General features: G+C 34.8%; 1 protein-coding gene across 1 annotated transcript; it reads right to left on the bottom strand.

Annotated features, from left to right (window-relative positions):
* Nucleotides 1-447: 447 nt before the first annotated feature.
* LOC110667944 (uncharacterized) lies at nucleotides 448-2,532 on the bottom strand. Its single transcript, XM_021828954.2, has 2 exons — nucleotides 2,159-2,532; nucleotides 448-722 (listed from the first exon to the last, which is right to left on the bottom strand). The coding sequence occupies exons 1-2, from the start codon at nucleotides 2,376-2,378 to the stop codon at nucleotides 592-594; spliced, it is 351 nt and encodes a 116-aa protein (XP_021684646.2). The 5' UTR covers nucleotides 2,379-2,532; the 3' UTR covers nucleotides 448-591.
* Nucleotides 2,533-25,789: the final 23,257 nt, after the last annotated feature.

The following is a 25,789-nucleotide window of genomic DNA, read 5'->3' as shown; positions in this document are numbered from 1 at the left end:
GAAAGGGATGAGTTTCATGGACAGTAAATAGAGTGTCTGATGTGAAGAAGAAACTCTTGAAGAAAGGAAGAGAAAATGACATTTATATAGTGGGTAGGTTTAGTAACCCTAGACCAAAACGGTGTGTTTTAGGGGGTTTGATTCTGTTTAACCGAAAATTTTTGCTCTCAAACCCGAACCGAACCAAATAAACAGAAATATGCTAAAATTAAATCTAAACTGAACCAATTTCCTGTAAAAACCAAACTGAATTTCTTAATTAATTCGGTTCAGTCAGTTATTTCGATTTGAATCGAATATTGCTCAGCCCTAATAAGAACATGATCTTGGCACACGAGATTAGGCTAAGTTCAATATGTTCACCACATAAAAAGAAATATTCAGTAAATTCTCCCAACTGGAAGAGAAATGAACACATTTCTGCTAGCTCAGTACCAAAAGGAAAGATGATCAAAATTTTATAGATTGAAGATATCATTAAGGCATCAGAATATCAGAATGTGACAGAACAGTCTCAAACATAAAACTGTCATTTCACCTGGCCAAACAAATATCAGAACTTGAACACATGATCCTTATCAGTTTACAGAGTTAAATATGCTTCCTCCTGATCTTCCCCTTACCGCGGCGCTTGTTCTTTGCCAGTTTGAATTTCTTTTTTAGCTTCTTCCCTATAGGCTTCAATGTACTCCTAGTTCGACTGTCATCAGCCATTTCCACATCTGTTCAAGGCAAATAAAACGTTAAGCTAATCATACACTAAAACGCTACCGGGCCATGTAGCCAGTAATTCATTGCACCGCCATAATTTTCAGAGAAGAATTTTATTTCCGATTTTTATAGAATTTAGCCCAAATTTCATTTAGGGGTTGAAAAGAACAGAAGAAGGTGCAAAAAGAACCACCAACACAAAATAGATAAAACATTTTATTGAACTACAACAATTAAAGGTGCATTTTTCCTAATAGCCCAACAAAAGACACCATTCCATAAATTTTAACGAGCATAAACCTCTTGGAAAAGCCAGACAGCATCAGATGAATGAATCTGATGAAATGGGAGGCCCAGGCCCACCCATGATAGGGCCAAAACCCAGGCCCATGCTCCAAGATCAGAACCTCATATGTGGAAGTCCATTTGAAGCTATTCAGGGTGGTTTCACCATCATTGTGGCTTTATGTGATTGAGCAGGCTGCTCTCCATGATGCAGCGGCCACTAGAAGCAATTTTCCAACTGCTGGAATATAAGCTGGAGATTGCCGTCTTTGAGAGCACCACAATTTGCATGTGTTGCAAAAGCAAACAGAAGAAAAACACTCTCAACTAAACTTGGCTCTCGGTTTTCTCTTATAAACAAGCCAATATTCTGTTCTACCAAGGATTCCCATATCTCTGGTGGTATTCTGAGTTCTGACAGTATTAAAGAGTTGCTAGGTGGTCCTCCATTATTGTTTTCATTGTGAAAGCAAAGGGGCATCCTTTGCTGCCATAATCCGTTGGTTTACTTTCTCAAGTATCTTTTGGAGATGCAAAGTATGAAAAAGGAAGCATCTAGACTGTGAACAAAAGGCATAATTCGTTCCAAGAATGTGGTTCCAAGAATGTAGTTAAGTTTAGATTAGTGATACAAGAGTGGTTTAGGGTTTGCATATGCTTGAAACCCATGATCTATGTTTTTTAATCTCTTACATAATCCCATTCATCCAATATTACGAGAGTTGAAATGACTTGGAGGCACAGAGAGATGAGGTAGAGAGGAAGGTAGGGAGGGAGATAGGTGAGAGCGCTTTTATGGCTCAATCATGTCATCTGGGATTCAAAATCAAGAGAGCCACCGCAGCAGCTTAGAATTTTCTTTCCTTGCTCCATAAAATCAAAGAAAAGTACTTTACTCTGGCCAAACATTAATAATATCATTGTAGCCCTTCAATGAAATGAATTGACGGAAACGAATACGAGATTAATAATAAAAAATTATCCAATTCCAGGATTGAACAACAAAGGCTAAGCTATAAAATTGAAACCAGCGCATGATCTGTTAACTACATATAATCAGTAAAGAAAACAAGAAAGAAAACAGGGGAAGGTTCGATTATCATAATTCATAAAATCGGTGCTCGCTAGCAAAAGATAGATATCAAAGAGAGAATAAACATACCGATGTTGGTATTTGAGACAGTAGTTGCAGTCGTGGTCGTGTCCATGGCTGAAGAAGTAGAAGCGAAAGGAGAAGGTTTTACGGGCAACTTGGGAGCAGCAAGAGCAGCTTCTTGAGCAGCGAGCTTGGCTGCATCTTTTTTGTCATAAAAGGGCTCTACCAGATCTCTCCTTATGGCTCTTAGCCGCTTCTCTCTCTTCGATCTCATTGACTTTGCCATGTTTAAGCACTTTTTTTTGGCTCTGATTGTGTTCACCCTCTTGCTCAGGTTTTAGCAGCTTCGCTCTTGGAGGCGTTAGGGTTTTGTAGGTTTATGTGATTTTTAATCGGTGAACAAGGTGAGGGGTCTGTTTGGTTGCTTGGATACACCTCTTCATAGGATAATTTTTGTTTTTAAGAAAATTCATTGGATAAATTATTAAAAACAGGCAAACCAATACTTTTTTTTTTTTCTTTTTGCCGCATGTTGTCCGTTATTTGCATTAGCTTGTATTTTAATTTTTTTTATATATAATTTTTTTATTAATCAATTAAATTTAAATTTTATTATTATAATACCAAATTAATGCAGCCATATTTTACTCTAATTTAAATTAATTTAAAAGAATATAAAGAAATAAAATTAATATGATATATTATATTAATTAATTAAAATATTAAAAATAAAATATTATATTAATATTAAGTTTTATCTTAATATAATAAGAATTTTAAAATTTATAATTTATTATTTTTATTTTGTTTAAAATATATTAATTTTAATATCAAATTAAATAATGCTTCATCATCGTAATACAAAATAAGTCCATTCTATTATTCCCTACAAAATAATTATAAGATCAAATTTCAAAATCAAACGATTCCTCTTGAATAAATTATTTATTTCACTGAAACCTTGTTTAAATAGATACACTACATCAAAATTATTATATTGAGACAAAATTTTGACTCAAAACACTAAATATTTTATATATTTTTAGAGATAAATAATTATTTATTTCATTTATTATTATCTCTAAATATAATTAGAAATAAATATGAAGACAAATATATATTTAATATTGACTTAACCTTGAGAGATAAATATTTATCTATATTAATAACTTATAAAGACAAAAAAATTATCCCCCTTTTCATTATAATAAACTCTATTATTTATCCCTAAATCTATTTTGAAAGACAAATTAAATTGACTTTAATTGTTTATACTAAAATTTCTATATTTACTTTTATAATCAAATAAATTTATCTCTAATAATATTTACTAAAAATAAATTATTTTGCCATTATATATTGATTTCTTCATATAATTAATTATTAATATAAATGTATTTATTTGTCTTTGATAATATAATATTTATTTACTACAACAATTTAAATGAAATTTATTTAAATTACTAAAATAATAAATATTATTTAAAATAGATAAATATAATTAAAAAATAAAGTGAGTCTTGTATTCGGACTCTACTTTTTGCTTGAAATATCAAGGGAGGAGGTTTGCTTTTTATAGGAAAACAACCATTTCTCAAGTCCCTAAAAAAATGACGTGTGACATCACTTTTTTTTTTTTACAAATTACCATTTTCTTAATTTATAATTCAAAATTTAAATTTTTAATTCATCATATATGTAACACCCCTATATTTAATGGTGCATTTTACTGTGTTCATGATCGGTGTCTGTCTAGACAGTTAAAATGTCGAAAATTATACTTAAATATTAGTGATGAGACATAAAATGATGAAATACATAATAAAAAAATACAAGAAAAATGAAGAAAAAATAAAAGCAATGAAATGTAATTAGGTTAAACGAGTTAGAAACCGTAGCGATGGGTGACCGCACTGGAAAGTTACAGCGAGGACCGTTGACTAGCCCTGGACCGCGGGGAACCCTCGAAAATAATTTTTGAGACATGAATAAAGGCCTATTGAGGTGTAATTAACATTAGAAATGTCAAAGAAAAATTAATGAATTAGTACAAAAAAAAAATCAAGAAACCGACAAAAATCGATGTTACCGAAAAAAAAGAGAATACAAATCAAATAAGGGCATTTTGGTCTGTAACACCCCTATTTGTATAGCCTGGTAGATTTCACTGTTCCGGTGACTGGAGTCGGTTCGGACAATTAAGGGGATTAGAACCACACTTAAGACAACTAGAGAAGCCATAAACACAAATAATTAGTAATGTTCAATTAGTTAAGTATAAATAAGAAGAACATAACATAAGAAGTTAAACGAGCCGAGAGTCATAGTGATGGGTGACCTTTTTGGGAAGGACTGCGAAGTCATTTTAAACTCAAATTTCGAACCGTAAAATATGACGCTGCGGTCTTTAGGACCCTTATGAACACAATGGAAAAGAGAAAATCTTAAAAAAGAACTGTTAAGCCAGTCAAATAATTAGGTCAGAGAGTCAGAAGAAATATGGGATTATTTACAAACCGGGAAGAACTGGTAAGGGGCAATTTGGTCAATTGACCCCGAGAGCTGACTCCTGACCTAACTGTCAAATAAAATTGGAGAAAAGAAAACTTTGGAATAGAGAATTAAATTAAAGAACTAATAGAAAAATAAATAAATAAAAAGAAGAAAATGAAAAAGTTAAAAATGTGATGACATCATGCATGACATCATGCATGATGCCATAAAAATAATAATTAATAAATTAAATTAAATGGGATTTTGGGGTCTTCCATAAGACAAAATAAATAAAGAAATAAAAAAAAATCATTTGGTCATCTTCCTTATCCCATTGTCTCCCCATTTCTCTCACCATTCCTTCACCATATTCCACCATTGTTAAGGGAAAGAAAGGTTAAATTTTCCTACTCTCTTCCATAAATTCACAAAGTCCCAACATAAAAAAATTCTCTTTACATGTTGAGGAAGCATTAGAGAGTAAAAAGAAGAAGAAATACTTGAAGAAAGGGAAGCCTAAAAACCCTCCAAGCAAGGTTAGTAATGCAAACTTCAAATTTTTAGTTTAATTAGTGTATGTATAGCGTCAAAAATATAGAAACAAACTTAAAATGAAAAGAAAAATTGGTTGAGGGACTAAACTGATTTTCGGCCAGCTTGGTTATGAGAGTGATTTGCATGATTTGAATGGGTTTAAGAACTTTAGTTAGTTGAATGGTTAGGATTAAAAGCTTTAAAGGTAGCTAAATGCATGAGGTTAGTGAATTAGGTTTTGAACATTAGGGTTTAGAGACCAAAAATGTGAAAAACTTGTAAATGGTGTCTTTGACCTAATGTGAAGTGAAAAATGGTCATTTGTGACCAAATGAGGTGTGTTAGAAGTGTTGGAATTAAAAGACAATTCGGATTGGATAAGGTCATGTGTTAGCAGCATGACCAAAATCTCCTTTGAGGGACCAAAAATGAAATTTTATAAGTCCAATGGATATGAGACCAATTGGGGATGAAAATAAGCACTAAATGACATAATTTTCATTTAGGAAGCATGCCCAAAGAGTGACTAAAACCTAGTGAACAAATTGATCAAAGTTGAAAAATTGCAGGCTGCCTCTGCACAAACTGACTAAATGAATAGTATTTGTTCATTTGGTCATAACTTGAGCTAGGTAGGTCAAAATGACCTGAAATTTTACCAGTGGTTAGATGAGATATATATCTAAAACTTTTATGAAAAACACAAACCCAAATTATGCCATTAACCCACTCAAATTACTGAGCAAATTTGGTGACCTGAACCTGCAGAATTGCATATTTACCACATGAACAGTAAAGTTTCAATGGCTATAACTCTCTCTAGAAAACTCCGATTTAGGCGATTCTTAAACCGATGGAAACTTAAGACATGGGAGAACATTTCATATGAAGAAAATTAGACCAAATTATGAACTTAACTTGATGAAATTACTGAATGAATTTGGATCAACAAATCTGCAGAACCAAATTCTGTAGCATGAATAGTAAATGTAATTTGCTTATAACTTGAGCTACGAAACTCTAATTGGGGTGATTCAAAAAGAAGAATAAACTTAACACAATAAGGAACATTTTCTATGAAGAAAGTTTTGCCAAATTCCAACAGTAAACTGACCAATGAAACAGTACAATTAGGGACACCAAAACCGAAAATTGGCAATTTTGCCGAAAAGACCTAAGTTTTGAGAAAATGACCAAAACCAACAAATTTAGTGACCAAAATGTGGTATGTGGGTGAAGTTGGAGTTCCCATACCTATTAAGCCTTAGAAAGTCAACAATTTGACTTGAATAGTATAGTGAATAGTAACCCGAAATACAAAATTTCAATAACGTCAAGTTTAGCACGTTAGAGCTAGGTAAAAATGAGGCTAAATTTATTTTGGATTTATGTTAAGTTCTAGTACTGAAACATTGTAAAATTATGTGTTTCAGTTGAAAAGAATACCGGGAAAGAACCCGAGGAACTGAGTCGAGGCCAAGAGGCGACTCGCTTGAGGTTTGTGTACAACATCACTATGCTTTAAAATTCATTGATAAAGTGAATGAAATATGTATTTTACTTTTGCTTTGAATTGTGAAAGTTTATTTGTGACATTATCTATGATGTTTTGATTTAAATTGTTGAAAGTTATTGTGTATATTTAAAATGACAATGTTTAGCAAATTATTAAGATAAGTTTTGAAACCACAGTGTCATGACCATATATTTGAACACCTCACTAGCACGACTAGTAGGGGTAATTAGTTTCGAATTTTGATTCCTTCTCTAGAGAAGTGTTGAGGTGTGCCAGTAGAAGAGGATGTGAATGGATATCCATATATTTGAGCTAGCTAGCCTTGTGATGTGATTTCTCTTTAGCCTCTGGCTATTGAGATTCTATTTGTTTCGAATGGCATGATCTAACTGTGGGTTTTATGAAATGTGATTTGATACTTCAAAATGAAATTGTTTGGGATTAAAATCTCATAATGCATGATTTGTATTTAATTCTCATGTTCAGTCAAATTTTTAAGTAAATGTGATTTAAGTTCTGCATAAAGATTATTTTAGTATGTTGTGCACCACTGAGTCCTAGTACTCAGCGATAGCTTTTATTGCTATCGCAGATATAGAGACTAGAGGAGCAGCAGACTGAGCTGCTGAGGATTAAGGATCTATCAGCTTGAAGTCGCTGGGTATAATTTATACCCTAATCGTAAATATTTCTTTTGATGTATATATTGCACATAAATGTATGGACATGTAAAAAATGGGTCTTGAGCAGTTTGTATAAAATTTGTATAAAGTTATAATATATATTGTAGTTTGAAACTCTCTTAATGTAAATTTTGTAATGATGTATCTAAAATGTTTTGTCTCTAATGAAGTATAAATGGAACTATTTTATTTAATTTGAATGAAATGGATTGCTAGTATTTTGATGATCATTGGATAGTGGATTTAAAAATTGAAAGTTGATAAATGTGTTGAGAAATTGATTGAGATTGAGTATGAAATTGAAGCAGTTGTTGAGAAAAAATTTTAGAAGTGCTTTTTACAGGTATTTGAAGAATTGTTTTCTCAAAATACAGAGGGAACTCTGTCAAAATTTTTATAAAATTTGCGTAAAAATAAAATGGGCCAAAAATATTAACTAGTTTTAATTTTAGCTAAATGTTTTAAATACCTATTAGAAAGTGCTCACCACTTGTCAAAAGTAAGAAAATTGTTTTAAAATCCCTTGTAGGGTACTTAATGAGTTATCGGTAGGTGAAGTTCAGTAGTTCATTAGGTATTTCACGGGATCATGTTATGCCTTACAGAGGGGTAAGGTGTGACATGTTTTAGTGGTATCAGAGCAAATTTTTGAAGTATATTTTAACTTGAGAATTTGTGTCTTTCTTGTTAAGTACAACTGCTCAATGTCCATATTTGTTACATACAGTGCATTACATCATGAATATGAACTAACGGAGGGAAATCTCCTTGTGTTACTTATTCAGGAGATACCCTAACTTCAGCCTGAAATGGAAGAAGGGGATCGCTCAATTGAGCAGTCTGTTGAAGCTGAGGCACAAGGGGAAGCCCTAGCTTTACCGAATGTCAGTGGGTCAGCAGCACCAGCCCCACAAATGCCGCAATTTCCTGCACAGTTTGCACAGCAGATGGCAGCAATGTTTCAACAAATGGCTGGGGGTATGCCTATTCAAGCTCCACCCGGACACATGGCATAACCACGCCTCGGCTAGACAAGTATGATAAATTCTTCAAGTATGGTCTTTGCAGAATTTAAGAAGTACAGATGGACCCTTTAAAGCGTAACAATGGCTTGAAAGAATGGACCAGTATTCAAGAAGGCATCTTTGCCGGGATGAATTGAAGTTTGAGTATTCTGTGTCGCTATTGCAAGGGGATGCCTATGATTGGTGGAAGACCATCCCCCACAGCTTGGCTGAACCACCAGTGCTGACCTAGGATGACTTCATCAGAGAGTTCAGACAGAAATACATCCCAGATGCATATGTTGATCAGAAGTTGCAAGAATTTTTGATTTTGAAATAAGGAAATCGATCAGTGGCAGAGTATGAGAGGGAGTTCTCCCGCCTGAGTCACTATGCGGGGAGTCTCCTTACTACCAGCAAGGCAAGGTGCAAGAGATTTGAGACGGGTTTGAAGCCCAGTATAAGGATGCAAGTTGTGGGATTTTGACACAACAATTTCTCAGAGCTCATGTCTCAAGCACTTGAGTTGGAGAGAATAGAATCAGAAGCGACCCCAGTGAAAGAAAAATCAGAGAAAGCTGAAAAATCAGAGAAAGACAAAGTGGAAAAGTCAGTAGAGCCGAGTTTTGGTGGTACCTCTAGAAAGAAAAAGAAGTTTAGTGGACCCAGCAGGGGTCGAGGTGGAAGATTTGGTAGGGGCAGATTTTCTGGACAGAGACCCCTTTGGTCTGGTCAATAGTCGAGCAGGGGTTCACATTCTGCCCGCCCCTGTGAGACTTGTGGTAAGATTCATGGAGGGGAATGCTATTGGGCCATTGGAGCCTGCTTTAACTGTGGAGGCAAGGGTCATTTAGCAAGAGACTGCACTAGTGCTCCGTCTTCGAGATATGGTCCAGCTCCTACTACTGCCGAGGGATCTATTCAGAGTCCTGCTCCCAGAGGTTCACGATCGGTTAGCGAGAGGAAGAGGTAGAGGTAGAGGCACCTTTGCTTGACGATCGAGGAGCAGATTGGTCAATCAGCATAAGGGAGTGCTTCAGTTAGAGTTTACACAATGAGACAGCGAGAAGAGGCTGAGACTTCCGATGTGGTAGCTGGTACATTCTCTATCTTTGATCAAGAAGTATTTGTATTGTTTGATCCGGGTTCAACCCATTCATATGTTAGTGCTAGCATAGTCAGTTCACTTGCTGTTCCATGTGTGCAAATGGGTTTTGAAGTATTAGTAACTAGTCCGTTAAGACAAGAGGTCCGAGTCAACAGAATTTATAGAGACTGTCCTTTAGTGATCCAAGGACATGTTTTCCTGTCAGACTTGATTGAAATGCCCTTCAGAGAGTATGATATCATCTTGGGCATGGATTGGTTAGCCAGGCATCACGCCATAATTATTTGTGGCGAAGATAGTCACTTTTGGTCTCCCTGCATGCGGTGATGTGGTAATACACGGGAGAGGTATTTACGCCATCAAACATCATTTAATTTGCACTAGCGGAAGAATGATCAGAAAGGGGTGTGAAGCATACTTGGCACATGTGATAGACACCTAAGTGGGGAGTCCAGCACTAAGGGACATCCCTACGGTATGTGACTTTTCTGATGTGTTTCCTGATGAATTGCCAGGATTACCTCCAGAAAGAGAGGTGCAGTTTGAGATTGATGTTATGCCTGGTGTGGACCCAATCTCCATAACGCCATATAGAATGGCACCAGCAGAATTGAAAGAGTTGAAAGTGCAGTTACAAGAGCGTCTTAATAAGGGCTTTATCCACCCTAGTGTGTCACCTTGGGGAGCGCCAGTATTGTTTGTAAAGAAGAAGGATGGCACTCTCCGGTTATGCATTGACTATCGGCAGTTGAATAAGGTGACAATAAAGAATAGATATCCATTACCCCGCATTGATGACTTGTTTGATTAGTTGAAGGGTGCAGCTGTGTTCTCCAAAATTGACCTGAGATCAGGTTATTATCAGCTGAAAGTATAAGAGCAGAGTATTCCTAAAACTGCCTTCAGAACCCGCTATGGCCATTATGAGTTTTTGGTTATGCCATTCGGGTTAACTAATGCTCCGGCTGCTTTTTATGGATCTGATGAACACTATCTTCAGACCATACCTTAACCAGTTTGTTGTGGTATTCATAGATGATATATTGGTCTATTCGAGGAATGCAGAAGAGCATGATCGACATCTGTGGATTGTACTGCAGACTTTGAGGGAGAAACAGCTATATGCCAAATTGTCGAAGTGTGAATTTTGGCTGAAGGAAATATCCTTTTTGGGGCATGTAGTGTCAGAAGAGGGCATCAAGGTAGATCCAAGTAAGATTGAAGCTGTCCTTAATTCGAGGCCACCCAGAAATGTCATAGAGATTTGTAGTTTTCTGGGTTTAGCTGGATACTACCGTAGATTTGTGAAGGGATTCTCTATGTTGGCATCTCCATTGACCAAATTGCTTAGGAAAGATGTAAAGTTTCAGTGGACGGATAAGTGCCAATAGAGTTTTGATGAATTGAAGAGATTTTTGACTGAAGCTCTAGTCTTGACTTTACCTACCCCGGGTAAAGAATATACAGTTTATAGTGATGCTTCTCATAATGGGTTAGGCTGTGTATTGATGCAAGATTGAAATGTCATTGCCTATGTATCACGCCAGCTAAAACCGCATGAGAGGAATTATCCGACACATGATTTGGAGCTTACAGTTATTGTGTTTGCTCTTAAGATATGGAGACACTATTTATATGGGGAAAAGTGTTACATCTACACAGATCATAAGAGTTTGAAATATTTGGGCACCCAGAAGGAGTTGAATTTGAGACAGAGGAGATGGTTAGAGTTGATAAAAGACTATGATTGTCTGAAAGACTATCAGCCAGGGAAAGCTAATGTTGTGGCTGACGCCTTAAGTCGCAAGACTATGGCAAGTCTACGAGTTACTCCTTTGTCTTTGGTACATGAGTTAAGATCATTGCATGCCAGCTTAGAGATTAATGATGATGGGCAGACAGTAATTGCATGGCATGTACAGCCAGTGTTGATTGATCAGATTAGAATGGCTACTCAGAATGATCAGAAGTATCAGAAGCTGATGGAAGAAGCCCGACAGGGCAAGAAACCAGAATTCTCAACCAGAGATGATGGTCTACTGCTACACTAGGGCAGAATATGTGTTCCTAATGATGTTGATTTGAGGCAGATCATTTTGAAGGAAGCACATGAGTCTTCTTTTGCCATGCACCCTGGTGGCACAAAAATGTATAGAGGGCTAAAAGAGCATTACTGGTGGATGGGTACGAAAAGAAATGTGGCAGAGTTTATTTCTAAATGCCTAACTTGTCAGCAAGTAAAGGCAGAGCATCAAGTACCCGCTGGGTTGTTACATCCACTACCAGTACCAGAATGGAAATGGGAGAGAATAACGATGGATTTTGTGATGGGACTTCCGAGGACACAGAAGAGCCATGATGCAGTATGGGTCATTGTTGACAGACTAACCAAGTCTGCTCATTTTCTGCCAGTCCGGATGGACTACAATTTAGGAAGATTGGCCAAGTTGTACATTGATGATATTGTGAGACTACATGGAGTGCCAGTATCCATCGTATCAAACAGAGATCCTAGGTTCACTTCTAGATTCTGGGGTAGTCTTCAGAGAGCCCTAGGAACTAGATTGAACTTCAGTACTGCATTCCACCCATAGACAGATGGCCAGTCTGAGAGGGTAATTCAGATCTTGGAAGACATGCTACGGGCTTGTGTAATTGAATTTGAGGGCAGTTGGGATACACACTTGCCTTTGATTGAGTTTGCTTACAACAACAACTATCAATCAAGCATTGGGATGCCTCCATATGAAGCTTTGTATGGCAGAAAATGTAGAACCCCGTTGTGTTGGGATGACGTAGGTGAAAGAAAGATGATTGGACCCAAAATTATTCAGCAGACTGAGGAGAAGATCAGGGTGATCAGAGATCGACTTAAGACTGCATCAGACCGTCAGAAGTCCTACATTGATTTGAAAAGAAGGGATATTGAGTATGCAGTGGGTGAGAAAGTTTTCCTCAAAGTTTCTCCTAAGAAGAGAATTATGAGATTCGGCAGGAAGGGGAAACTGAGTCCTCGCTTCATTGGGCCATATGAGGTTCTGGAAAGAGTGGGTCCTTTGGCATATCGTTTGGCACTTCCTCCAGAGTTAGAGAAGATACATAATGTCTTCCATGTGTCTATGTTGAGGAGGTATCGATCAGATCCATCTCATGTACTACCAGTAAAGGAAATTGTAGTCAATCCAGACCTCACATATGAAGAAGAACCTATAGAGATTCTGGTTTATGAGGTGAAGCAGCTAGGGAACAAGCAAATATCGTTGGTAAAAGTGCTGTGGAACCATCATTCGAGCTAGGAGGCTACTTGGGAACGAGAAGAGGACATGAGGAGACAGCATCCACAGCTATTCAAAGATTAGTACCAGGTAAAATTTCGAGACGAAATTTATTTAAGGGGGGGGGGGAGAATTGTAACACCCCTATTTGTATAGCCTGGTAGATTTCACTATTCTGGTGATCGGAGTCGGTCCGGACAATTAAAGGGATTAGAACCACACTTAAGACAACTAGAGAAGCCATAAACATAAATAATTAGTAATGTTCAATTAGTTAAGTATAAATAAGAAGAACAGAACATAAGAAGTTAAACGAGCCGAGAGTCACAGCGATGGGTGACCTTCTCGGGAAGGACTGCGAAGTCATTTTAAACTCAAATTTCGAACCATAAAATTTGATGCTACGGTCCTTAGGACCCTTATGAACACAGTGGAAAAGAGAAAATCATGAAAAAGAACTGTTAAGCCAGTCAAATAATTAAGTCAGGGAGCCAGAAGAAATATGGGATTATTTGCAAACCGGGAAGAACCGGCGAGGGGCAATTTGGTCAATTGACCCCGGGAGCTGACTTCTGACCTAATTGTTAAATAAAATCAGAGAAAAGAAAACTTTGGAATAGAGAATTAAATTAAAGAACTAATAGAAAAATAAATAAAAAAAAAGAAGAAAATGAAAAAGTTAAAAAGGTGATGACATCATGCATGACATCATGCATGATGCCATAAAAATAATAATTAATAAATTAAATTAAATGGGATTTTGGGGTCTTCCATAAGACAAAATAAATAAAGAAATAAAAAAAAATCATTTGGCCATCTTCCTTATCCCATTGTCTCCCCATTTCTCTCACCATTCCTTCACCATATTCCACCATTGTTAAGGGAAAGAAAGGTTAAATTTTCCTACTCTCTTCCATAAATTCACAAAGTCCCAACATAAAAAAATTCTCTTTACATGTTGAGGAAGCATTAGAGAGTAAAAAGAAGAAGAAATACTTGAAGAAAGGGAAGCCTAAAAACCCTCCAAGCAAGATTAGTAATGCAAACTTCAAATTTTTAGTTTAATTAGTGTATGTATAGCGTCAAAAACATAGAAACAAACTTAAAATGAAAAGAAAAATTGGTTGAGGGACTAAACTGATTTTCGGCCAGCTTGGTTATGAGAGTGATTTGCATGATTTGAATGGGTTTAAGAACTTTAGTTAGTTGAATGGTTAAGATTAAAAGCTTTAAATGTAGCTAAATGCATGAGGTTAGTGAATTAGGTTTTGGACATTAGGGTTAGAGACCAAAAATGTGAAAAACTTGTAAATGGTGTCTTTGACCTAATGTGAAGTGAAAAATGGTCATTTGTGACCAAATGAGGTGTGTTAGAAGTGTTGGAATTAAAAGACAATTCGGATTGGATAAGGTCATGTGCTGGCAGCATGACCAAAATCTCCTTTGAGGGACCAAAAATGAAATTTTACAAATCCAATGGATATGGGACCAATTGGAGATGAAAATACGCACTAAATGACACAATTTTCATTTAGGAAGCATACCCAAAAAGTGACTAAAACCTAGTGAACAAATTGATCAAAGTTGAAAAATTGCAGGCTGCCTCTGCACAAACTGACCAAGTCATAACTCGAGCTAGGCAGGTCAAAATGACCTGAACTTTTACTAGTAGTTAGATGAGATATAGATCTAAAACTTTAATGAAGAACACAAACCCAAATTATGCCATTAACCCACTAAAATTACTGAGCAAAGTTGGTGACCTGAACCTGCAGAACTGCAGATTTATCACATGAATAGTAAAGTTTTAATGGCTATAACTCTCTCTAGAAAACTCCGATTTAGGCGATTCTTGAATCGATGGAAACCTAAGACATGGTAGAACATTTCATATGAAGAAAATTAGACCAAATTATGAACTTAACTTGATCAAATTACTGAATGAAATTGGATCAACAAATTTACAGAACCAAATTCTGTAGCATGAACAGTGAACGTAATTTGCTTATAACTTGAACTACAAAACTCCAATTGGGGTGATTCAAAAAGGAGAATAAACTTAAGACAATAAGGAACATTTTCTATGCAGAAAGTTTTGCTAAATTCTAACAGTAAACTGACCAATGAAATAGTACAATTAGGGATATCAAAATCGAAAGTTGGCAATTTTGCAGAAAAGACCTAAGTTTTGAGAAAATAACCAAAACCAACAAATTTAGTGACCAAAACGTGGTATGTGGGTGAATTTAGAGTTCCCATACCTATTAAGCCTTAGAAAGTCAACAATTTGACTTGAATAGTATAGTGAATAGTAACTCGAAACACAAAATTTCAAGAATGTCGAGTTTAGCACGTTAGAGCTAGGTAAAAATGAGGCTAAATTTATTTTGAATTTATGTTAAGTTCTAGTACTGAAACATTGTAAAATTGTGTGTTTCAGTTGAAAAGAATACCGGGAAAGAACTCGAGGAACCGAGTCGAGGCCAAGAGGCGACTCGCTTGAGGTTTGTGCACAACATCACTATGCTTTAAAATTCATTGATAAAGTGAATGAAACATGTATTTTACTTTTGCTTTGAATTGTGAAAGTTTATTTGTGACATTATCTATGATGTTTTGATTTAAATTGTTGAAAGTTATTGTGTATATTTGAAATGACAATGTTTAGCAAATTGTTAAGATAAGTTTTGAAACTACAGTGTCATAACCATATATTTGAACACCTCACTAGCACGACTAGTGGGGGTAATTAGTTTCGAATTTTGATTCCTTCTCTGGAGAAGTGTTGAGGTGTGCTAGTAGAAGAGGATGTGAATGGATATCCATATATTTGAGCTAGCTAGCCTTGTGATGTGATTTCTCTTTAGCTCTAGCTATTGAGATTCTATTTGTTTCGAATGGCATGATCTAACTGTGGGTTTTATGAAATGTGATTTGATACTTTAAAATGAAATTGTTTGGGATTAAAATCTCATAATGCATGATTTGTATTTAATTCTCATGTTCAGTCAAATTTTTAAGTAAATGTGATTTAAGTTCTGCATAAAGATTATTTTAGTATGTTGTGCACTACTGAGTCCTAGTACTCAGCGATAGCTTTATTCTTTGTCAGATATAGAGACTAGAGGAAGCGGTGAATTTCTTGAGGATTAAGGATCTATCAGCTTGAAGTCACCGGGTATAATCTATCTAATCGTAAATATTTCTTTTGATGTATATATTGCACATAAATGTATGGACATGTAAAAAATGGGTCTTGAGCAGTTTGTATAAAATTTGTATAAAGTTGTAATATATATTGTAGTTTGAAACTCTCTTAATGTAAATTTTGTAATGATGCATCTAAAATGTTTTATCTCTAATGAAGTATGAATTGAACTATTTTATTTAATTTGAATGAAATGGATTGCTAGTATTTTGATGATCATTGGATAGTGGATTTAAAAATTGAAAGTTGATAAATGTGTTGAGAAATTGATTGAGATTGAGTATGAAATTGAAGCAGTTGTTGAGAAAAATTTTTAGAAGTGCTTTTTACAGGTATTTGAAGAATTGTTTTCTCAAAATACAGAGGGAACTCTGTCAAAATTTTTATAAAATTTGCGTAAAAATAAAATGGGCCAAAAATATTAATTAGTTTTAATTTTAACTAAATGTTTTAAATACTTATTAGAAAGTGCTCACCACTTGTCAAAAGTAAGAAAATTGTTTTAAAATCCCTTGTAGGGTACTTAATGAGTTATCGGTAGGTGAAGTTTGGTAGTTCATTAGGTATTCTACGGGATCATGTTATGCCTTACAGAGGGGTAAGGTGTGACATGGTCAATTAACACCTCGTGTTGCCTTTTGACCTAAATGTCCATTAAAAATAAGTGATATTAAATTTTGAAAATGCCATAAAAAATTGAAATTGGAATGAAGTGGAATTAGAGAGAAATTAAAGGGTGGACTTATAATTAATCAAAGTTAATTATTTAAGTAACTAAATTCACAAAAGTGGAGCACTAAGGGATATTTAAATACTCAAATGGCCATGTGTATTAAACATTAAACATCTTCTTCTTCATTTTCATAACATTGTCAAACCCATTTCTTCCCCCAGATTCACCACAGCCGGCCATTCATGCAAAGCTCCCTTCCTAGTGATCAGGCCATGGTTTCACCCATCTTCCTTCGCTAAAGTTGGACTAAACACTTTGGGTAGTATATTGAGAGCAAAAAAAGAGAGATTTGAAGAAGTTTGACAAGTTCAATATGAGGTACATGTCCTATTTTTCTTCCTTTTCTTGCTAAAATTTATGTTGGTATTGTGGTGAGTTGATTTATGGAAGGAATTGAAGGGTTTGATGAATATGGACAAAGCCCCAAATTCGGCAACCCTCATGTCCATGGGAGTTTGATTTATTTCTTCATGTATTTGTTGATTTGAAGGGCTAATTAGAGTGATTACATGCATAGGAGTTGATTACCATGTATATAGTTTGAATTGTGAGTGTGTGAATTGACATTGGAAGCTTGATGTGTATGTGTAGTTTGGACAACCTTATGGTGAAGTTAGAAGTATTTAATTTCATGGAATGGTTTGTTGAATTATGGTACTAAAGGTGGCAAAATGTGTATATAATTTAGTAGTGAAGTTATATGTAATGGTTAAGAGTGATCATGCATGTATATTGTTAGAATTGGATTTTGTGAATAGGAATTGTAATTGGTGTATTGTAAATTGGTTATATACTGCCCAAATTAACTATAATATGAAGTGAGGAATGGATTTGGTACCATACCTATAACACCCTCCCTGTAGCAACTTCGTACATTCTACTGTTCCGGTGACCAGTGTCGGTCTGGACAGCTAGAACATCCAAAAAAATATTTAAACTAAAGTGAGGAACCATAATTAACTCAAATATTAATAAGAAAAATTTAGGAAAAATTTTAGAAATAAAATACAACCAAGTTAAATGAGCCGGTACCCTAGCGATGGGTAACCCAGTGGGAAGTTGCGGTTCTCGCATTTAGGAGCCCTAGACCCAGGGGAAAATTCATAAAATAATTTTTGAGACTCCATAGAAGGGTTATTGAGGTTTGTATGGCATTAGAATGCCAAGAAAAGGTTTAGAAAAATTTTTAAATCGGTACAGACAATTTTAGTCTATTAAGCCAAATGGAGGGCATTTTGGTCATTTCGTCTTCAGAGATGATTTTTGGCCGACTTGTCCAGTTAAGTAAATAATTATTATGATATAAAATGTGAATAAATATTGCTAAAAATTAAATTGAAATTTAGTAGACAAGAAAAGGAAGGAAAATTAAAGAATTGGAACTATGACATCATTATGATGCCATTAAAAATCCTCCCACCCAATCAAACTTTGACACATGGTATTAATTTATTTAAAATGACTTAATGGGCAAAAAAAAAAGAAAGAAAAATTAGTTGCTTCTTCAACCTTTGGGGCAGCCAAAAACATGGAGAGAGAGAGAGAGAGAGGAAGGAAAACTCTATTAAAACTCACCCAAGCTCCCAACCTTACCAAATCTCACTCCAAAACCCTAGCCTTCTTCATAAAAATTAACCTAGCACCATGAGGAAGCTTTGGGCAGCAAAAAGAAAGAAAAATCAAGAATTTTTCTAAGCTAGAGAAACTCTCCAACAAAGGTTAGTGTCAATTAATTCTTTAAACTTGTATAAACATCATTAGGAGTATGAATTGATCCATTGATTGTATGTGTTTGAAAAACTGAAATGGTAGAGCTAGGGTTTGGACCCAAAATTGAGATGTTGATCATGTAATGGTGAAAGTAAGTTTTAATGGTCAATTAGTGACCATTTGGTTACGTGTGAATGAGAAATGAAGTGGTTTATGTAGTGGGAAATGAAGTTGGTGTGGCTGCCCTTGGTGACCTACAGGGCTGGGCATGAGTCCAGCAGGTTTGGGCAGCAATAACTTGAATTGTAGAGGTTCAATTGGTGTAAGCCCAATTAAACATGAAACTAGACACATAATGTCACAACTTTGGTGAAGAAACCATGTCCAGAAAACCAAACCAAGTTGACCAAAAGCTTGCCCTAATCCGGGTGACCTGCATTCTGCTTGGGCAAAATGACTAAATGAATAGTGTTTGGTTATTTGGCCATAACTCAGTGTAGAAAGGTCCAATTGACTTGAAATTTTACCAGAAGAAAGCTGAGACATAGACCTAAAACTTTCATGAAGAACACAAATCCAAATTCTGACCATAACCTAGTCAAATTGCCAACCAAACTTAGGTTACCAAATCTGGCAGAACCAGTTTTGCCCAGAATTTTGGATTCTGTCTAATCCGGCCAGTTATGGTGTTTAGGCCATAACTTGAGCTACAAAACTCCAAATGGAGTGATTCAAAAAAAGAAATGTAACTAGACAAAATAAGAAACAACTTTCATGAAGACAATTTTTCCAAATTCCTACTGTAAAAATAACTAATGGAACAGTAAACACAAGGCTTGAAATCTGAAAATTTTGAACAACTAACACTAAGCTTAGAAATGGTATTGGCAACCAATACCAATAATTTTAGAATACAAAATGTAGTATGTTGGGAGTATTAGAACCAATGTACCTATTGTCTATGCAAAAGTCAACATTTTAGTTGACTAATGAAATGAATAGTAACATCTAAACTTAAATTTCAAGAATTGTAAAGTTTAAAAGTGTAACATGCCCTAGTACACCTAGCAAGATTGGTTTGGATAGGTTGGCATGCCAATAGGGTTCAGTTAGCAGTACTGCACATGGCATTATGCCATTCTGTGATTTTATGGCTTTTAGCCATTCTGACATTGTGTTGATACTTGGCCTTGTGCCTAATATTTATTACAGCTCATTAGCTGTTCTGTTGCACACCGGGAGATACATATGTGACCGATGGTGTGACGGCCCGAGGTACTTGATACCCAGTGCCAGTTTACCCGTTTATCCAGTCCAGTCATCCAGTATAGGTTACTTGGGCAAATAAAAAAATGGAAGTGGATAAATTTAATGAAATTATGAATATAACAAATACAAAATAAATAAGATTAGCAATAATGATCGAAAAATTGTTTGCATAAGACATCAGAACATGCACTGCATATTTATTTTCTATTATTTCTTTTTATTTTATTATTGGTACCACTAAGCATTATTGCTTAGCGCGTTGCTTTTTGCCACGCGTAGGTACTGGAGAGACCGACGGAGAGCCTAGTAGACCACAGACTGGGTGAGACCATCTGCAGCTCTGCATAGTGTCCGTGTCACCTCACCGTCTTCAGTGCATTGGTAGGACACTAGGTTTCATTTTGGTATTATGTAATCAAACTTTTATTTTCTCATGTATAATAAGACTTATGTAATGTATTTTGATATTAATGTAAATAGTGGAAATTGTGTTTATGAATGGAACATTGAGTATTTATTTATGACTTGTGTATGAATATTATGTGAAATGAATGAATGAGAAATGGAAATATTGTTAAAAAATATTGAGACCATGTTGATGGTTATTGGAGTTTGAGAATGATTGGAAATGATTATTGGAAGTGTTTTTCATAGGTTCCGAAGAACTGTTTTCTCCATTTTTAGCCGGCATTCTGCCGAATTTTTTTATAAAATTTGCGGAACCTAAAATAAATTATAATTTCAATAAATGACTTAAATAAAATATATTGTACTTCATAACTATGATAAAAATAAATTAAGGAAGAATAAAAAATGATTGAGATAAAATAGAGTGTTCCAGTATACTGTGTGACATATCTTACTCGGCTATACTGTAGACAGGTAAGGGGTGTCACAATACCAAATCAGAATTGGTATGAGATTTAGCAAGTAAAAATGTATGTGATTGGTATTGAGGGAAGTATTTAAGGGCAGTAGCTAAATTGAGCTATAAGTGTAAAATTGTGACCCTAATTGGTATGAAGCCAATTGGAGGCAAAACTAGATACAAAATATGTCAACTTTCTTGTAGAAAGCATATATTAATTATGTCCAGAAAGTGACATGAAAACTGACATAATTCGGATTTGTAACATTGCAAACCTAAAATTTGACCAATTGAATAGTACTTACGAAAATGACCATAACTCCTTGTACACAGGTCCAAATGACCTAAAATTTATATGGTTGGAAAGCTTAGACATAGAGCTACAACTTTGGTTAAGACCACCAAATTCAAAAATGACCATAAGCAAGTCAAAATGCTTGCATAAATTCGAGTATAAAACCTATCAGAATTGGAAATGACTTAAAAAAATGACCTAAGTTCACAATAAAAAGGAAATTTGACCAGCAATAGTAAAATGACCATAACTTGGTACAGAAAACTCCAAATGACATGAAATCAGTGCCAAAATGTTACTAAGACATAAACTTACAATTTTGCCCTTTTGACCAGAATCTAAAAACCAAGGAAAACAAGACATTTAGATAGAGCAATCTAGCATATAAAATCTGAAAAATTGCAATAAAATGCAATAAGCTTTAAAATGAAATTGGTAATATATACCAATACTTGAGGACTATAAAATGTGACATATTGGTAATATTAAAATTAATTCACCTAGTGTGCATTAAAGGTCAACATTATAGGTTGACTAATGAAAGGAATAGTATCAATAAAATTTAATTATGGAACCTTATGATTAGAAACAATTTAAATGAGTACTGAAACACTGTAAATTATGTGTTTCAGTTGAAAATGATATTGAGAAGCAGAAGGAACATTGAGTCAAGGCCTAGAGGCGACTCAAATCAGGTCTGTGCATAATACTTTTTATATTCACTGCTTTTACTAGAAAATTTATTTGGAGAAATGAGTTATGAATTTATGGCTTTAGAAAATTTATTTGAGAAAAGTTTATTGCCTATTTTAGAAATGGAGATTTGAAATGAGGTTTGTTTGATTGCTACCTGAATTACAATTGAACGTTATAGTTTTAAATTGTGTTTGTGCACAACATTTTAAATTCATTGTTTTTACTAAAAAGCTAATTGAATAAGAGTTATGAATAAATTTTTATTTTTTTGGCCTTGGAAATTTTATTTAAAAATTTGTGTGTTGCCTATGTTGTAAATAGAATTTTGGAGATAAAATGTGATTTGTAGTTTGTATGAAATATTTAAATATTGTGATTTGAAATTGTTTTTGATTCACACTTTGCATGGCAATATCACTATGTTCCACTTCCATTTATGGGGTGAGTATGACTATATTCCTCCCTCTTTGACTTGCCAATCTGAGGTGAGTATGGATGAGTACTCATTATCTAGCTAGCCACCTCCCTCATTAATTTCGATTAGATGGATGAGTATGCCTTGTTGAGCTATACAACATGATATATTTTGAAAATTTTGTGTCATGACCTAAGTTGTGTTATTGATTTGCAACACTATATTTATTAAATTATTGAATCAAATTTGTATTATATGAGCTTTGAAAATTGTGACATGAAATTGTGAATTATTTAAATTATGAATTATCAATAAATGTTTTATAAACCACATTTTAATTTTTTATTGTGCACCACTGAGTAAATTTTACTCAGCGATAGCTTTTTCATTAATGTCGCAGGTAGACAGACAAATAAAGCAGCAGAGTAGGCTGCTTGTGACTTTGCTTTGGGATTTTGCCGAGTATATTGAGTATATCACTTCCTTGTAAATATTATTGTAATGTATGTGAACTGTATATATATATTGTACTTGGTTTTGAGCAGTTGTAAAATAAAGTTGTAAATTATTTTGGCCTATCAAAATGTTGTATTACAATTCTCTTATTTCAGCTTTTGAAATACTCAGTTATTTTGCACTTTATTTTTGGAATTGCTGAATTTGAGTTTGACTTGTGTTGTGAAAATTGATTTGAGTTTAGCTATTATTGGAGTTGGGGATTAAAACAAATATATTGGAAGTGTTTTTTTACAGGTTTTTGAAGAACTGTTTTCATAAAATATAGACGGCACTCTGCCAAAATTTTTATAAAATTTGTGGCTATTTCAGACCTAATGTGTAATTTAACTTCTATTAAAAAGTTTTAACACTTGTCAAAAGTGCTCACCACTTTAAAAAGAAGTAAAAAATTATTTAAAATCCCTTGTAGTGTAGTTATCAGTAGGCGAAGTTTAGTAATTCATTATGTATACTATGGGATCATGTTATGCCTTATGAAAGGGGTAAGGTGTGACATGTTTTAGTGGTATCAGAGCTAGTTTTTAAGTTCTATTTTGACCTGTAATTTGAATATTTTTCCTTCATAGTGCAATTGCTCAATGTCATGGTTTGATACATACAGTACATTACATTATAAATATGCACTAACAGGAGGAAATCTCCTTGTATTATTTGTTCAGGAGGTATAATATCCTATAATTGCTTATGGAAGAAGGGGATCGTTCAGTCGATCAATCAGTAGAGGCTGAGGTACAAGAGGAAGCCTCAGCCCTTCAAAATGTGAGTGGATTAGCTGCACTAGCTCCCTCAATACTGTAGTTCCCTGCTCAATTTGCTTAGCAGATGGCTGCAATATTCCAATAGATAGTTGGTAACATGCCCACTCAAGCCCCACTGTAGACACCAGTAGTACAACCACAACCTTTAGCTAGACAGTACGACAAGCTGATTAAGTATGGGGCTACTGAGTTCAAGGGGATAGTGGATCCGCTAGAGACAGAACAATAGTTGGAAAGGATGAAAAGAGTTTTTAGGAAGCTGCACTGCACTGATGAGCTGAAGTTTGAATACTCAGTCTCACTTCTACAGGGGGATGTATATGACTGGTGAAAAACCATTCCCCACAGTTTGGTGGAATCCCCAGTGCTTACATGGGATGACTTTCTCAGAGAGTTCTGACAGAGATATGTCTCAGATGCCTATGTAGACCAGAAGCTATAGGAGTTCTTAAGCTTGAAGCAAAGGGACAGAATAGTGGCAGAATATGATATAAACTTCTCTCGATTGAGTCATTATGCAGGAAGCCTGCTTACCACTCCTAGAGACAGATGTAAATGTTTTGAGGCCGGGTTAAGGCCTAATATGAAAATGCAAGTTGTGGGCTTCCGACATTAGAATTTCGCTGAGTTGATCTCATAGACCCTAGAACTGGAAATGTAACACTCCGACCTCCGAGTTATAAATAGTATTATTTTTGGTCCGTGACTAGTACTTTTCAAAGACACCTTGAGGACCAAAAATAAATAAAAAATTAATTGAGATAGACACAATAAATATTAAAGTGACCCAAAAATATAAGGACTCACCGGGTATATTGTAAAAGAGGGATTATGACCCGATAATAGCATTTTGGTCAATTCACTTTAAGAGTTGACTTTTGACCAAAATGTAAATTAAATTAAATGAATATAATATATTGAATTATGAAATAATTTTTTTTAGGAAAAGAATTCAAGTATAAAGTGAAAAGAAAATAAAAGAAATAAAAATCTAAAATTTTAATTCCATTTTGACCCAATTAAATTTTTAGTATCAATGGGCTTTGGACAACTCAATTAAATGAATTAAATCAATAAAAATTGGAGATAAATATATAAAGGGAAAAACCCTCTTCTCTCCCCCATTTAGTTACCACCCACTCTCTCTCCTTCTCTATTTCTTTCTTTCTTCTTCTTCCTTCTTACTCCATTGACACCCATTCTCAAAACTCAATTCCTTTCTTTTTCTCCATGGGTTTTCCATCTAATTGGTAGAGAACATCAAATTAATCTTTGATTTAGAGATTAAAAGCAAGGGGAAACAACAGATTAGAAGAAAATTGAAGATTTGGGGAGTTGGAAGGAAGTCATCAAGAGGTAAGTTCTTTAATGCTCATTTAGTTATACAAACCTTAAATTAAGTTAGATTATGATGAAATTTCATGAGAAATTGAAAGGAAACATGCATGGAACCTAAACTAGGGTTTTGGCCAAATTGGAGAAAAATTAGGGTTTGATGTATTTTAGTGAAAATGATGATGAAATCAAGCTCAGTTGAAGTAGTATGCATGATTAGAGTAAAGAAATTGCATGAAATGTGTATAAATTTAATTATGGGAGATTAGGGTTCATGGGAAAATTGGGTTTTGGTGCTAGAAAGTGAAATTGGTATGTGTTGTATTAAATTATGATCATTTGAGGTTTATTTAGTTTGAATTGACATTGGGTTGATGAATGGAAGTAATGAAATGGTAGGATTAGGGAAAATTGTAAACTTTGGTGTTTGAAAATTTTGTGGTTTGTGTTAAGAAGTGCCATTGATGTGTCAATACTAAATTATAGTCTGTTTGGGTGAATTAAATGTGAACTGAGGTTGGTTAGTGGGAATAATTGAAGAAATAAAAAATTGAACCTAGGGCAGAATTTGCACACTAAGTTCAGTGTGTTTGACAGCTCATAAATTGAGCTACACAACTCCAATTAGTGTGAAACTAATTGGAAATGAAACTTAAGACATAGAGCTAGAATTTTTGTGAAGATATCCTGCCCCGAAAATGATCTTAAGCTATCCGAAATGAGCCTTGAACTTAGAGACAAAATTCTGGAACCTATAGAATTTGATCATATGAATAGTAAACTTTACATGGCCATAACTCTCTCTAGAAAACTCCGATTTAGGCAATTCTTGAACTGATGGAAACCTAAGACATAGTAGAACATTTCGTATGAAGAACATTAGACCAAATTATGGACTTAACTTGATCAAATTGCTGAACGAAGTTGGATCAATAAATCTGCCAGAACTGAATCTGCAGGATGAACAGTGACGTGAATAGTAACTGTATTTTGCTCATAACTTGAGCTACACGGCTTTGAATTAGGCGATTCAAAAAGGAAAATAAAGTTAAGACCTAAATGAACAGTTTTCATGAAGAACATCTCATCAAATTATGATCAAAACTAGGTAGGTAAATCCCACATCGGCAAAGCACGGAGATGGTCTTGGGTTCAAAAAGTAATGATAAATAAGATGGGGGAACTAATCACTAGAGGCGCCTTTTGGTGGAATGGCCTGAAGAGTTGGAAGAACTCTAGGGTTAAGCGTGCTTGCTTGAGAGAAATCTTAGGATGGGT

The sequence above is a fragment of the Hevea brasiliensis genome, chromosome 4 (assembly GCF_030052815.1).
Source record: "Hevea brasiliensis isolate MT/VB/25A 57/8 chromosome 4, ASM3005281v1, whole genome shotgun sequence".
Taxonomy (NCBI): Eukaryota; Viridiplantae; Streptophyta; class Magnoliopsida; order Malpighiales; family Euphorbiaceae; genus Hevea; species Hevea brasiliensis.
This window is presented reverse-complemented; position numbering and strand designations above follow the sequence as displayed.